This window comes from Leopardus geoffroyi, chromosome A1 (assembly GCF_018350155.1).
Source record: "Leopardus geoffroyi isolate Oge1 chromosome A1, O.geoffroyi_Oge1_pat1.0, whole genome shotgun sequence".
Lineage (NCBI taxonomy): Eukaryota > Metazoa > Chordata > Mammalia > Carnivora > Felidae > Leopardus > Leopardus geoffroyi.
In genome coordinates this window covers 235,805,649-235,820,542 of record NC_059326.1, presented here as the reverse complement: position 1 = coordinate 235,820,542, position 14,894 = coordinate 235,805,649, and the positions used below count along the sequence as shown (strand labels likewise).

The window sequence follows — 14,894 nt, the reverse complement described above, 5'->3', positions numbered from 1 at the left end:
TTTCTTCCTCTCTGTTTCCAGTCGGGCATGATAAGAACACAAGAAGCCGATTACTTCCTGAAGCCGCTTCCTTCCCAGCTGGCGGGGACACCCGGGGACGCCGCCGGGGCTGGGCCCCCCTCCCACATACTGTACAAGAGATCCGCAGACGAGCGGGCTCCGGGGGCTCCCCAGGCGGTCGTGACCCAGAGGGATCGGGAGCTGGGGACCCCGCACCTTCACGGCGGCTCGACCCTCCAGCACCCGCAGAAGCGGCATTTCTGTGGCAGACGCAAGAAATGTATGTAAGGGCGATTCTTTGCGTGCGTTTAACCTTTCGGGCATTTACGTGCGCCCACGAAATGTTCAAATGTTCTTGCAAGTCGTCCGGCCGCGAGGTGGAATCAGTGGGCGGTCCTCGCCGGACTTACCTGTTGGTTCCATCGTCTGTGTGTTCCGTTTGCAAACGCCCCTCGTGGGGGACGGACAGATAGCGGTGGGTGTTTTTGTTCCCCAGACCTGTTCCCTGGGCAGGTGAGATGACGTACCGCCCAGAAATGCAGAATCCACTGGAAGTCTTCAAAGGGACCCTGGCATGTCTGCTCAGTAATTCTGTGGTTTGGAGGTCTAGATTTATGAGAGCCCACATAGTTTTTTATCTCTGTACATGTTTATATATTTTATGCCACCGCATCAAAGGGACAGGCCCACGTGCCGTAATTTAGCTGTCGTTTATCACCGGCGCTTTGTGGAATCCTTTGTTGTGTGGTGAACGCCTCAGAGGTGATGTGACATTTGCACTTCACGTGGGAGCCTCTCGCAGTTCAGTGTTCTCTGGAATTGTCCTGGCTTCCCTCACCTTCCCCTCCAGCACCACTTTGTTAAACTTGCCCCCAGTGGGGCTCTGCGAAGCCCGTCTTCCCCTGCCAGTTTCTTTGGCTGCTGTGCCCGGCACCCTAAAACAGAGAAGGTCACGCTGCAGGTGGAATAGAGTAGATGCCCCAAATCACTTGGTTCTTACAGCGGCACAGAAAGTACCATTAAACTGTCAGCACCTGTGTATCATCTGGACCCCTATTATCCCGTGAAGAAAAGCCTGATGCTATGTTCAAGTGAGAAACTCAAGTCCAAATCGCCTAAGTCGGTGGGCTCGGTCCGCAGGAAGAGTGGGTCTGGGGACGGCGAGAGGTGAACGGAGTCTGAGGAAGTCGGGGAGACCGAGGTCGAGTGGTGTCAGAACAGGACGCACTTGTCAGCATCAGCTGCTCTGGCTGCGTAGACAGGGAGAATCGGGGGGCGAGGGGGGGGGAAGGGAAGGTGGCAAGGGATGGGACCGGGCAGGGTTGGGACCAAGAGGTGGGCCTCAGGCACGGACAAGGTCAGAGCCAGAATTCGTGCCGGCAGGGCTTGGTCCGGGACGGATCCCGTGTCAGGGACAAAAAGCCAAGCGCCTGGATCCTGGCAGGGCTGTCCTTCCCTCTTCGACAGGCCACACTAGGGTTCAAAAGCGATGTTGTAGCGGGCCGTGAGAAAATCCAGCGGTGTGGACCCTGCTGAAATGAAGGGGGGTCATCAGAGCCCTGCAGGCCAGTGACGCCTAGGGCACAGCTCGGCACACAGTGAAGTCATCCTGTTTGCCGTGGCTGTGCCTGTGTGTGTGTGTGTGTGTGTGTGTGTGTGTGCGTGTGTATGTGTGTGCACCTGTGTGCTGCCTGGACGGGCTCTTCAGAATCTCGGGGGCGGGGGGTGATTGGGGCAGGGCAGTCAGTCATTTGGAAACACTGCACAAGAAGTTTTTTATCTGAAAAATGGGAGGGAAAGTGGCTCTTGTTTTCATAACAGAACTAGAGACGCAGAGTGCCGCAAAATGCCTCTTACAAGACATTAGTGACCCTTGTGGTGCAGTTCGGTTTGACAGATATTTCCATCCCTTCCCTGCTGGGCGCATGGCAGTTCCGTGAGCGCTTGGTGGCCGAGTGGCGGGCGGGCACAGGTGACACGCGCGGCTTCCGGGCTGAAGCATTTAATTCTCGGGAACTCCGCTGTCTGTGCCTGGATCTTTCCGTGTTGCTCATGGGACTCTGGATGTGCTTGGAGGAGTCCCAGCCTTCTGGCTCAGTGGGGTTCACATTTAATGAAGATTTTTCCCATTAGAGTCTCCGGCTCAGAAAATGGGAATTTTTTTTGGTGCGTGTTTAGGCACCTGTGGGAAATGGCAATCACAGGCAGATTGATTTGCTTAAAATCAATGGTGAGGATTAACCTTGTGCTCTGGGACCATGCTGCCAGACGGGACACCCCGTTTCTGACACTTCGTAGGGAGGGGCTGCGAGCAGGTTGCTCCGTGCCTCCCCTGTGCCTCGGTGGCCCATCCCTACCCGGAGCCTATCTCTACACCAGTAGAGAGAGCTCTGAGGGTGGAGTCAGGCCTCTCTAACTGCATCAGTGTCGGTGGCATGCGATTGGTGCGTTAAGAACTTTGCCAGAATCATTATTAGCTTCCACAGGGTTCATTTAGGTTTGAAAGTATCTTAGCAAAGAGAAAATATGCGCCAGATGTGGGTACCAGCCAAAAAAAATGGCATCTTCTGACGGTGCGGTCCATGAACAGAGTTGGCATGGCTTTGAATTAGTGCCACCCATACGTGTGGGTGTTTTGAAGTCCATTTTCACATGAAAGGACTCTAACCACTTTTTCTGGGGCGTCCACAAAGCTGACTCATTTTTAACATAGTGTTAGCTCCCTGATTATAAATGCCCAAACTATTTTTAAACGGTGCCAAGGGGACAGAGTGTATTTTGTCTTGTAATTAAACGAGGTAAATATTTATGGTGCTTTCTAGGAAATTCGGCTCTGCAGTGGAGTAGATCTGTGTCACCAAGTTCGTAAACCCATTTGAAACACGACAGATAGACCAGTGACGCGTCCAGACTTGGGAATGTCCTTTAAAAAGAGGCCATTAACATTTTTCAAATATGACAACGATGCAAGGCACTGCGTGGTAGCTATCGTTCCTCTTTGTGGTCCGTAAGTCTCGTGCGGAGCCCGTCTGACGCATCTTTACGCGAATGGTCTTTGAACATTGTGCTTCTAGAGACGAGCACGTGAAAGCCAAGGTGCCCTCTCTTTTTCTTTTAAGTCGGGGCAAAATTATAGAGAGGTAGACCTAGCGATGGTTTCCATCACACCTAGGTTGTATGAACTTCACTTACATGCAAGTTTCACGTTAACGCCGGTTTTGTGTCACAAAGTCGTAAGGGTGACGTGGCTCGCGTCGTGAACTTTCGTTGTGAAAACCCAGGGTGGGCATACCTAGTTCCACCGCTGGTTTGGGGTGACGACTTTTGCTTTCGTTTCTTCCCGGAACATTCCCTCCGTAGACATGCCCCAGCCTCCCGAGGGAGACCTTTTCGTCTTGCCCGATGAGTATGCGTCTTGCTCCAGGCACAAGCGCTCTCTTCTCAAGTCCCATAGGAACGAGGAGCTGAATGTGGAGACGCTGGTGGTGGTGGACAGGAAGATGATGCAGACGCACGGCCACGAGAACATCACCACCTACGTGCTGACGATACTCAACATGGTAGGAAGCGCCTTCTCGTCGAAGTCGTGTGTGATCCCACCTGATGGGCGTGGGTCTGTGTCTCAGGCACAAGAGATGGGTTTTATCTGTGATGACCCCTTCACTCTTCCCCTTCACTGTGATGACCCCTTCACTGCTCCCGTCAAAGAGCCGTGTTCAGAACTCCAGAGGGCAGACTGGCCCTCTCTGCGAGCGGGCAGCACGGTTTGAGGGGACCAAGGTCTTCATTTACCAGAAATCTGTACGAGGACCCCGAGACAGTTCAGTGCAGTAAACCTGCCTGTCAGCATTGCGTGTGATTTTAGATGCCAGTATAGAAATGCCCATCTCTTTAGGAGCATTAGTGTTTAAGTATCGAATATGCATTATGTCATCTAGAGGCAGAAAAGCATCCAACCCTGTAGACTGCCATCCCGGGTAAACAGTCCCGTGTCCCAGATCGGCAGCTTGTTGTAATGAGGAGCAGTGACGAGAGGCATCTAAGCCCCACTTGGGTGGTGTAGACTCAGTGACACCTGGTTCATGGAAGACAAGATCTTGGGTCTCCTGAGTGTGTTTTAAAAATTAGTGGGGATGACAGTGTTTTGAAAACACGCCTTCTGTTCCAGCTCAGCACGTGGGTATTCCTACTAGCATCCCTTCCGGCCACCCGCCCCATGTGGTTTCTCATCCCTCAGGGGACGGAGGGGGCAGTGGCATCGAGACACCTGCCACTGCGCGTCCAGGGGCTGAGGACATCAGGGCTCTGGTTTGTGCCAATGTTACTTCTGTTTTGTCGAGCCGTTCCAGTATTCTGCACGTCGGTGCCGAACCAGCTCGAGGGGCCCTCGCTCGTCACCCTGAACAGCCACCAACGTCTGCTGTTGTCGTACCCCTTGTGGGCACCTTTCCTCGGCCATCTTCTTTCCACACTTAGGCCTTCTCTTTCTTGGATCTTCTGGGTCTCTTCCCAAGCATTTCTCTTGGGAGCTCCTCCGGAGGCCCTCCCCGGGAAAACAAGGGGAATGCATGCCCCAGCCATCATCGCTAGAACGCTCTGTTGTGTCCACCTGAGAGCTTTTATCACCTTGGAGGCTCGTAATACCCTCAGTGGTGTTCCATAAGAGGCAGAACCTGCCTCCCCAAACTTCAGCTCTTACTACCAGGCACTAATGATAAAGATTTAACGATTGGTCTGCCTGGCCATGAGAGATTTCTATACCTGTCTAGCAGTATAAGAAAGTCAGCATTGACTTTGACTGTGACTGTGTCACAAGACCACAGGGACCGGCCTTCACCAGCAGGACTCTGGGGGCTGGGGGAACGTCACATGTGGGGACTGACGGGGAATGCCTGTCTTTTTCAGGTGTCTGCTTTGTTCAAAGATGGAACGATAGGAGGAAACATCAACATCGCAGTTGTAGGTCTGATTCTTCTAGAGGAAGACCAGGTATTCTGTCTTTGAAACCAGCTTCTTTTCTCCCAGAAAAATGAATGTAAAGCGATGCCCCATTTTCCTTAATGGGATCATTCTGTGGATTCCTGACTTTCCTTTCCCTCGGGAACAAAAAGCGTTTAATGTTTTGTGTCTCAGGGAGTTTCTTATCAGTTCCCTTCATGATGATTTGAATTTTGTGTGCGTGCACACGTGTGTGTCTGTGCACGTGGGTGTGCGTGTGAGTGCAGAGGTGGTAAGGACTATTTTTAGGAGTCTTATTAGAAAAGTAGAACAGGAGAACTGCCTTAAATATATGGGTGGGAAACCCTGGGGAGACAGTGGAAAGTGCGTCTTCAGCCACATCCCCACCATGAGCTTTTAGGGTCCCAGGTGGGACTGAGCCCTTTCTGCGTGTTGCTAGAACACCAAAACCACCCTCCCACCTGGGCAGTGAGATAGTACTGTCAGCATTTTGTTTTACTCTGTCCCCTCCCAACTCCTAAGACTGACCACGCTCACCCCCACTGCCTTGGGCCACAGGGTTGTATTTTCGTAGAGTCTGGATGTCAAGTGCATTTCTCTCATTGCATACAAACACCGAATTATGCCAGACCTTGGTCACTGTGGGTAAAAGCATCTCCTTTGCCTGCATTCCAGAGTCCCTGTGTAAATGCACGGGTGGGCCCTTCAGTTCTCAGGGACGTTGCATATGAACGTTTTGTGGCACAGCTAATGGGGGTGTCTTAGCCTTCCAAGGCTCCCCCTTCTCCTTTGCTTCATGCTGATGACGGACTCTGCCTAGGAGAGAGCCCTGCACCTTGCTGCTATCTTAGCAGGGTCTCCTGGTAGCCCCAGTTTTCTTATTTATAAAACAAAGAATTTTTTTTAGATGAAACCTAAGACCATTCGTAAGACCTGAGATGCCTCCAGACTGTAAGCTTCTGGGGCATTTCTCCTGTTCTGGGCAGAGTGGGGGGCCTGCGTGGGCAAACCTGTTTCTAGCCGGAATGGTCAGAAAGATATAACTGCATTGCCTTTGTGTGAGTGAGCATCGGGGCGGGGGGGGGGGGGGGTGGGGGGTGGGTGCAGAACTGGCAGGGCGTCTCAGGTGACAGGTTAATTATTCCTTGTATTAAATCGTTTTCACCTTGGACTTCATCCAAGCTGCAAAGAATAAGCGAGGTTATCTTTTGATCGTACACCTGTGTTAACTTTGATGCATGCAGTGTTCCTGGAAATCAGCAGGTGAAGAATGTGAGGCATGTCCCAGTGTTGGTACACACACAGCATTTAGCTTAGCTGGCTTTGACTCTCCGGAAAGACAGAATAAGCAAGGAAAGAGAAAACCTATTCAGTGACTGAGAGACACAGAATTTAACCCAATATCTAGTCCTGAATGCTTCTCCCGAGTTGTCCTGGAACCGAGCTGTTTAACCTGGCTTTCTGTGACCGAGCCACAAGAAAAAAAACAGCGTCCCAGTAAATACTTCAAATAACTCCGTGCAGCCTTCTCTGGTGGTTCCTGCTCCACCCCTGCCCCCAGCCCTGATTTCTGAATTTCCCAAGCGTTCGGGTGGCCTTCACTCTAATATTTCTCTGTCGCTCTGTGAGAACGTGGTGTATATGCGTAAGGTGGGATGTATCCTGCCCAGTTTCTTTCTAGTTCCAGTCTGTCTTCTAGAAATAGCGCTTTACCGATTGACCGGACCCTCCTCATAAGCATGTTGCTTTGGTAGGGAAGTGACTTGATTTAACACTGTAATAATAAATGGCTAAGAGTGAGTTATCAGTTGGAAATCCCACTCGCCCAACTTGGTTGTGAAATCAGCTGTCTGGGTGTGTTTCCGTGCATGTTCAGAGTCGCAGAGAAATGATTCTCTTGCCTGAGATAATTTTACAAGGTGTTTTACAAAGACTTTGATGCAGACGTTCATGCACAAAAGTAGTCTTTCTTGGGGCATTGAAAATGCATTCAGGGTCAGCTCAGTGCATCCCGGCCGGGTCTGTGCAGAACTACAGAAGGGAACGGAAGCATCTGTCCAGAATCTGTGCAGTTTTTTTTTTTTTAACATTTATTTATTTTTGAGACAGAGAGAGAGACAGGGCATGAGCAGGGGAGGGTCAGAGAGAGAGGGAGACACAGAATCCGAAACTGGTTCCAGGCTCTGAGCCGTCAGCCCAGAGCCCGACGCGGGGCTCGAACTCACGGACCGCGAGATCATGACCTGAGCCGAAGTCGGACGCCCAACCGACGGAGACCCCCAGGCGCCCCTCCGTGCAGGTTTTATACAAGCCATGGCCTTTGCATGTTAATCCATGAAACAGATGGATTAGCTTGGAGACCATCCCGATCCCTCTGTGTCTTTGAAATCTGAGTTAATGGTAGGCCGTTGTGATGGCGGAGGGGTAACAGGTGCGTTGAAAGGCGTTTTCTTTCTCTCCTCATGGGGTCTTGCTCTGTCTCCCGCAGCCGGGGCTTGTGATAAGCCACCACGCGGACCACACCTTAAGCAGCTTCTGCCAGTGGCAGTCTGGCTTGATGGGCAAAGACGGGACGCGCCATGACCACGCCATCTTGCTGACCGGTCTGGACATATGTTCCTGGAAGAATGAGCCCTGCGACACCCTGGGTAAGACCCTCCTGTGGAGTCTGGAGGAACACGCAGGTGCCATACTGAGCACGAGTGAAGAGAATAGATGTGCTGCCCTCTAGGCACTCTGGCCACGCATCAAAGTGTACGTTTATTCGCCAAGTGATTACTTCCTAAGGAAAAGTCCCTTACAGATTAAAGAATTCCTGTCTTTTCTTTCTAATTCTTCATTTCTTCCCGGGATCTTATTGAGATAGAACTCAGAAGAAAGAGGTTCATCGTGACTGCTCGTTCCTGAAAAGGTCTGCTTACAAGGCTGGCCTCTGAGAACCAGGGTTCCCACCACCGTGCTTGATGAGCTGGCCTGCTGTGTCTACACTGCTTGTCCAGATAATGGGGCTTACACGGCATGTCTGCCTTCCTTCTGGAAGTCCGGAGTTTGGGTCCATGTGCCAGGCTGGGGTGCTATGTGATGAGCCCCGAATAAAACCCCTGGGCTCTGGTCTCTGATGAGACGGCCACAGGTTGCTGGGGGGAATTAGGTGTGTCCTCTGTGGATCCACCGGGAGAGGGCTCTGGCAGCTCGTGCCTGGTTTCTGCCACACCTCTCCCCATGCACCTGTTCTCTTGGATGATTTTGTTCTCATCCTTTGCTATCCGTATGAAACTATACCTGTGAGTTTGACAAAGCCTGAGTCCTGTGAATCCCCCTGGCGAGTCCTTGAACCTGGGCTGGTCTTGGGGACCTCCTGATGCCCCTACACCGCATAGCACTTTTTTATTTGGGCTTTCTAGAACACAGATGTTTATAGACAAATGTAGAAATTCTCCTTCGCCTGCAGTGAATCCCCTTTTCTCCTTGGCCCCCATTATCGTAACCTGTGATGTGAACACCACCACTTGGAGCCATGAATTGTTTTCCATGCGGAGAGAAGATCCCTCCCGCTCGTGTGGCAAAGAACCCTTAATGCACTTGTCCAAGAGTGTCCCAGATTTCACCACACGCAGGTGCGAACCACACTTCTGTAAAGGACAGAGGGCTCATACACTTACACAATACACCCTCTTTATTTTACTGCAACAGTGCTGCTGTATATTCCTTTGATGTCTGTGTCCCGCAGGATTTGCGCCCATCAGTGGAATGTGCAGTAAATACCGCAGCTGTACTATTAATGAAGACACAGGGCTCGGACTGGCCTTCACCATTGCCCATGAGTCTGGACACAAGTAAGTGCACCCGTGTGGGAGATTGAAACCCAGGCTGTTTTCCCTAGTGGACAATTGCCACAGAAACACTGATCGTTGGGTCAGGTCTGTAGGGGCCTCACATATATCCGGTGAGAATGTCACCGACAGGTGAGACGTGCTGTCCCTTAGGTACTTGTTATGTTTCTGTTTTGGTGCCTGGCTGTGCACAGTCGAAAGCCGTGGAAATGCCCGCGTTCCGACCGTCCTTTCTCTGCTCTTCCTTTACGTCTCGTACGTGCGTGTACGATTGCACACACTTGTATCAGCCCCCTCTCCTCCGTCCTGTTCTGAACTTGAGTCCTGTGCACGGCTCTCCTTCCCCGGTCGGTTCCTTTTGGGGGCGATAGTGACAAGGCCTCGTATTATCAACTAGTTACCCTGGAGTTTTGCCTCCTTCCATCCCTTTTGTAACTTGCAGAGATGTTAGTTGATCAGTGCCCCAAGCAGAGTTTGGGGAGGGCAGCTCGGACCAGGCGTTGGACCTGGTAGGAGCTGGCCCTCTGCCCACATTCCCGTACGCCCAGTGTTGTCGGTTTTGAAATGGGACGGCGTCCGGAGTGAGTGGTGAGCCCGGGGCTTGGACAGACGGACGCCGCTGCTGGACGGCAGCACTTAGCAACAGCTGGCATCTTTCTGCACGAACATGTTACATTTGTTCCTGAACAACAGAACATTCCCATCAGTTACTTACAGAAACTGTCATTCGTAACTAAGGTTTCTTGGGCTAGTGATTCTGTAAACTGCCTCAGGTCGAGGTATCCCCGTGAGGGTTTTGTTCCTTTACCGAGGCCCACGTGCTGCACCTGCTGACTTCCTGCCCTTGCCCCCATTAACGTGAGCACCGGCAGTGGGAACACAGGTGTCTTTCTGCTGAACAACGGCTCTCCTAGAACTTTCTCCCAGAAAATGCACAACCAGGAATTGTCATTTTTCTACTTTTTTTTTTTACGTTCACCCTGATTTTACTTGCAAATCACAAGATCTGCAAAAGGCGGTGTTTGTGATTCAGTTGTTGTAAAACTGACCCCTCCATCCCATTAGAGGCCATGCCCTCTCGACCTGTCCACAGCGTCTGTGTGTGTGTGTGTGTGTGTGTGCGCGTGTGCGAATGCATGCACCTGTCTTTAGTGGACCCCCACAGGGCCCTGCACACTTGGCCATGTAAACTGATGACCTGAAAATGAAGCTTATATCCTGCTTCTGATCCCTTCACCATTATAGGTAATGATTGACTTTTTCAGTCCCTGGAAAATTGCCCCTATATTTTATGAACCTTTCAGTTAAGTCATAATTGTGTTTTTAATAGACTGCTAGAGTTAAAACTTCAAAACTCTCATTATTTTAACGAAATGAGGCTCTTGCTGTCCCCTGAACCATACCTGAATTTAATTAAACAATCCAGGTAAGAAATATTTAAGTCAGCGAGGGCTGAGCAGCTCAGTATTAGATGAGCAGCTGAAGCACGCGCACTGGCAATGCCCGTAGATGCAGGTGGTGGGTGTAACAAAAGGTAAACTGGATCCGTCTGAGACTCATCTTCAGTGTCAGCAGGGATCAGCGTTTCCCTTTTTTTTTTCTTAGGAGTCAATTAATACCGCCTTTCATCACTAGCACCGGGTCAAGATGGAAAAAGTACTTTTTTTCCCAAACAAGATAAAAGCTTTTTAATTGCAAGTGGGACTCTGGATGGCAGGAGGGAGATGGGCTGTAGGCTTGGATGAAAGGGAGTCCCGCTCCTAATAGAATTAACCTCCAGGAAACTGTCAGCCCCTTCTGGAGCACTGGACATTTAGAGGACATCACACAAGAGACAGGAAGCGGGCGCTCTGAACTTCTCGTGTGGCCGGTGAGGTAGCTTCTGATCACATCGAGGAAATAGGAAATACACCCAGGAGATGTGCAGAGGAGTTGTGTGTGCCGAGTGGCAAAACGAGGGACAGTGATAGGAACAGTGGTAACAATCACGTAGTGGTAATGGCAGCACCTGCTGTTTGTAACACTTTTTGTGAAATCTGCAGAGCGATTTCACATGCGGCTCCCACCGTGAAGACCACTGGGGACACTCCTGTCTCCGCTTCGCCAGCGTGGCAGGTAGATGATGCTGCGTGTTCAGCAACTGTGAATGGATGAATGGACAGAATGACTCAGGGAGGCGCAGATAGACGAACGAAGAGTATCTCAGATGAGTCATTTGCTGCAGTGATGACATCAAATGGGAAAGGGCACGGCAGGGCTCAGTGATCTGACTCCGTGGATTTTCGTTAAATTGAAAATGTACACGTTTCTTCATTTCTTTATTAAGTATTACTCCGTGGAGAAGAATTACAGCTTTGGTACGTGGATCCAACATAACGTAAAAAGCACGCCGGGCAGTGAGCTCCGTGCAGAGTCAATTTTTTGAGTTCTGTAACCTTAAGAATTAAAAAGCAGTTTTATATCTATTAGGACTTTTTAAAAATGTTTATTTATTTTTGAGAGAGAGGGAGAGAGAGAGAGTGCAAGCAGGGGACAGGCAGAGAGAGAGGGAGACACAGAACCTGAAGTAGGCTCCAGGCTCTGAGCTGTCATTACAGAGCCAGACGTGGGGCTCGAACCCATAGACCGTAAGATCATGACCTGAGCCGAATGAGCCACCCGGGCCCTCCCCCACTTTTTTTTAGGACTTTTTAAAACATCCTGTTTTTACTTCTTCAGGTTTGTTTATACTCAGAGGACATCGCTGAGGTTGGAGGAGTGCTGTTTTCCATGCCTTTCAGCCAGATGGTCTAACCTCTAACTCCAAGGAAGACCTCAGTCACTGTCCAGCCCATTTTTCCTACTAAGTTCAGTGATTTTCTTCTCAGGACATGTTCTGGATTATATCGAGGGATCTGTTCTATACACAGAAATGGCTAAGAACCTGTGTTTGGATTTGTGTTGGAAAGGGAGAGACAGACACAGCAACCGGAAGTGAGGGTGTGTGTTCTCCTTTAGGACGTGCGATTGAGTCGGGTTTGCTCCTAATCCATGGCGTAGAGTGAGTTTCCTGGTTAGATTCAATCACTTGGCATAGGACGTGTGGTTTGCTAGATGCAGGTGTTGAGAACTGGCACAGACACGTAGAGTGCTGAGCTACATGGTTTGGAGAATATGTCGCCTGAATGGCATGGATCCATTTGGAAAATCCTCACGTACAAAGGAAGTCGTGCCATTTGAGGAGGAAGACCCTGGGCCTGGGATTCCGGATCCACTGGGCTTCTCCCACCTCCTGGCAGTGATCAGCGTACATCGCACGGTCTTCTCTTACCTACGTTTCCATCTGCAAAGCCGAGAGAGTCTATGAGATCCTTGGCACGCGTGTGCAGGTGCATTACATGATCTGAGCATCCCTAGCCTACAACACAGGCTTAAATGCTTAACTTGCGTTATCATTTGAGACCATCGAGACGGTCCTCAAACATATTTGCTGTGCTTACGAGTATTCGTGAGGGGCACCTGGGTGGCTCAGTCAGTTAAGCCTCTGACTCTTGGTTTTGGCTCAGGTCATGAACTCCTGGTTTCGTGAGTTTGAGCCCTTCATTGGGCGCGGAGCCTGCTTGGGATTTTGTCTCTCTCTCTCTCTCTCTGTCTCTCTTCCCCTCTCCCACTCATGCTGTCTCTGTCTTTCTCAAAACTAAATGTTGAAAAATTAAAAAAAGAAGTGTTCACGAGCTATCGTTCTGTTGCCTGTCTTCTCCCGCATGTACTGACTTTCACTGGTCACAACGTCCACTCTGCCAGCAGAGCCTTGTGTCGGATTCCACGAAAAGACTGGTAATCCACTGCTTCCAAGAGTCTTAACAGAAAGGCAAAATGGACAAGGCGTGCAAGGGTCGGGCCACATGGGCTGTAGGCGTGGCAAGAGACCAAGTCAGGGAAGACCGGGGGAGTCGAAAGAGGCAGAATCCGCTCGCTACCACAATCCGCTCCAGCAGGCTTGGCTGGTGAGGTTAGACGGCCTTTCGAGCATTTGATGGTGAGGTTGAAACCACCCCGAGTTGTGGCTGGGTGCTGTCATCAACCTGAGCCCCTACTGCTGGGTCAGGGAGGCCCCGAAGATTCTGAGGGTTTGTAGAACATCAAGGCAACAGCTGCTTTAAGATCTCATCTGACCCAGTGATTGTCAGACTGTCCCCCAGGGAGCCCAGGAAGGCCAGAGGCTCATTTCTCACCAATTTTATCTATTGTTCTTCCTGAGACTTTTTTTGTTTCCGTATCCAAAGGACGTTTGAAACCTATTGACCTTTGGCTGAACACGCACACACGCGCGCGCACACACCCACACACACACACACACACACACATCATATGTATACAAGTAACATCTCGCTATTGAGCAATTTTACCAAGACCAACATTTGAATCCGGGAAGTGGGTCGAAGTTATGAGTTTTCCTTGTGGTATGTGTGGTACCAGATCTTCTGCGCAATTTAAGAGCCAGGTTTTATTACCCCCATTATATGGGTGAGGAAACTGAGGCTTGGTGACTTAAGTGATTTTTTTGAAATCCCAACGCTTGTGAATGTCAGGGCACGACCCTGACGGAGGCCTCCACCTCCACAGCCCACACTCTTCTGGTTGTTTGATGCGCCCTGGCCCCTGAGACCCACCTGATGCCCCGTCCATGCCAACTCTTTCCATCTTGGGTTGTGCTTCTTGAAAAGTCCACATCAGAGCTTGAGACCCTGAGGTCCACCTGTGGCTTATTGCACCAAGGGTGTGATCGAACCATCCAGATGACATTGGCCTGTGGCTACTTCGAGGGTTTCTTGTTGCCTTAGCTACTGCTGTCTGAACAGCCTGAAATAATGAGCACGACCTCTCACAATATTGGGCTCTTCATCATCCTGGGTGTAGCATCACTAATGAGGAACTGTGTGCTTGCTGATGTAATTGAATCACTCAGGACGTACCGTAGGAGGCATTAAAAGCATCTCCCGCCAGAATATAAGTCTCAAGTCCGTTTTAATCCGAAATTAGGTTTACATCTGGGTATTTGGGTTGGTGTTTGGGCTGGAAGGTTGGTCTTTGTTCATTCAACAGACATCAGTGGAGAACCTGTCATCAGCTAGTGAGGGCATCGGCCTGGGGCTAAGCATGGATAAGAAGAGTAGATGTCCTTTAGAAACTTAGAAGCTAGTCCATAAGAAAGAAAAAATATGTTAATAGTTTTAACGTATGGGGTGAGAAAAACTTTGAATAAGATACTGTGGTTCACAGTAGCAAAAAAAAAAAAATGTCTGGTATGTATAACTTAATAGTAATTATATTTCTCGGTTGCCAAATACCAACCTTATCTTCAAAATGCGTTCTGTGCATCCTTCCGTGACTTCATTAATGTTCATATCAAATGCAATCACCGTGTGGTACTTTCATGCTAACGTGCTGGCATCCATCACAGCACAAGATATGGGCACTGCACTACTTGGAAAAATAGCCCTCCAATAGTGGGGCTCGCAGTGGGGTTTGAGAATCCATTCTAGAAAGAGTCATTGAAAATACCTTAGATGAAAAAGTTGAAGACGCACGTGTCCCCAGACCCGGGATGTTGTGGCTTTTATTTCCTTAGAAATGTAGGCAGAGGGAAAGCAGATTTATCTGGGGTACCTACTAGACCACGACGCATGTGTCTGCTTCATATTCGGGTCAAGGGCTGGCCAGGGGAGGGCACTTCGATAGTTGGTTTTCATCACGTTCTCCCCAAAGCAGCCCCCCATATGTGATTACAGTCTGAATACTTTTCGTAGCCATAACACATTTCCTCTGCTATATGGTTACCCTGGCCTTGATTGATTGCTTTTAATAGAACTTGAGAGGATGGGTGGAGGCTGAAATGACTCCCATCTGCATCACCCTTGGTACTGAGCAGGAATTTTGCAGAAATTCGACAATGTTTGCACGCCAGATTTCCTTGGCTACGCCCTTCAATCATGCTCGCGTTACACTCTTGCATGGGTCCCGCCTGGGCTCTGAGGTCAGGAATGTCACGTCCTAGTCCTGACCCTGAGACTGTGGGCATGGCTCTCTCCAGTCCTCAGTCTTGCTGCCACGACGCCGTAC

At 50.1% G+C, this 14,894-nt stretch overlaps 1 protein-coding gene across 1 annotated transcript in view; it reads left to right on the top strand.

Annotated features, from left to right (window-relative positions):
- The window catches only part of ADAMTS16 (ADAM metallopeptidase with thrombospondin type 1 motif 16), a 160,072-nt gene that overhangs the window by 45,796 nt on the left and 99,382 nt on the right, over window positions 1–14,894 (top strand). The window contains exons 4-8 of the mRNA XM_045442729.1: window positions 22–280; window positions 3,361–3,560; window positions 4,906–4,989; window positions 7,448–7,607; window positions 8,690–8,795. Coding sequence (XP_045298685.1) covers window positions 22–280; window positions 3,361–3,560; window positions 4,906–4,989; window positions 7,448–7,607; window positions 8,690–8,795 — 809 coding nt within the window. The remainder of the gene's footprint in view (window positions 1–21; window positions 281–3,360; window positions 3,561–4,905; window positions 4,990–7,447; window positions 7,608–8,689; window positions 8,796–14,894) is intronic.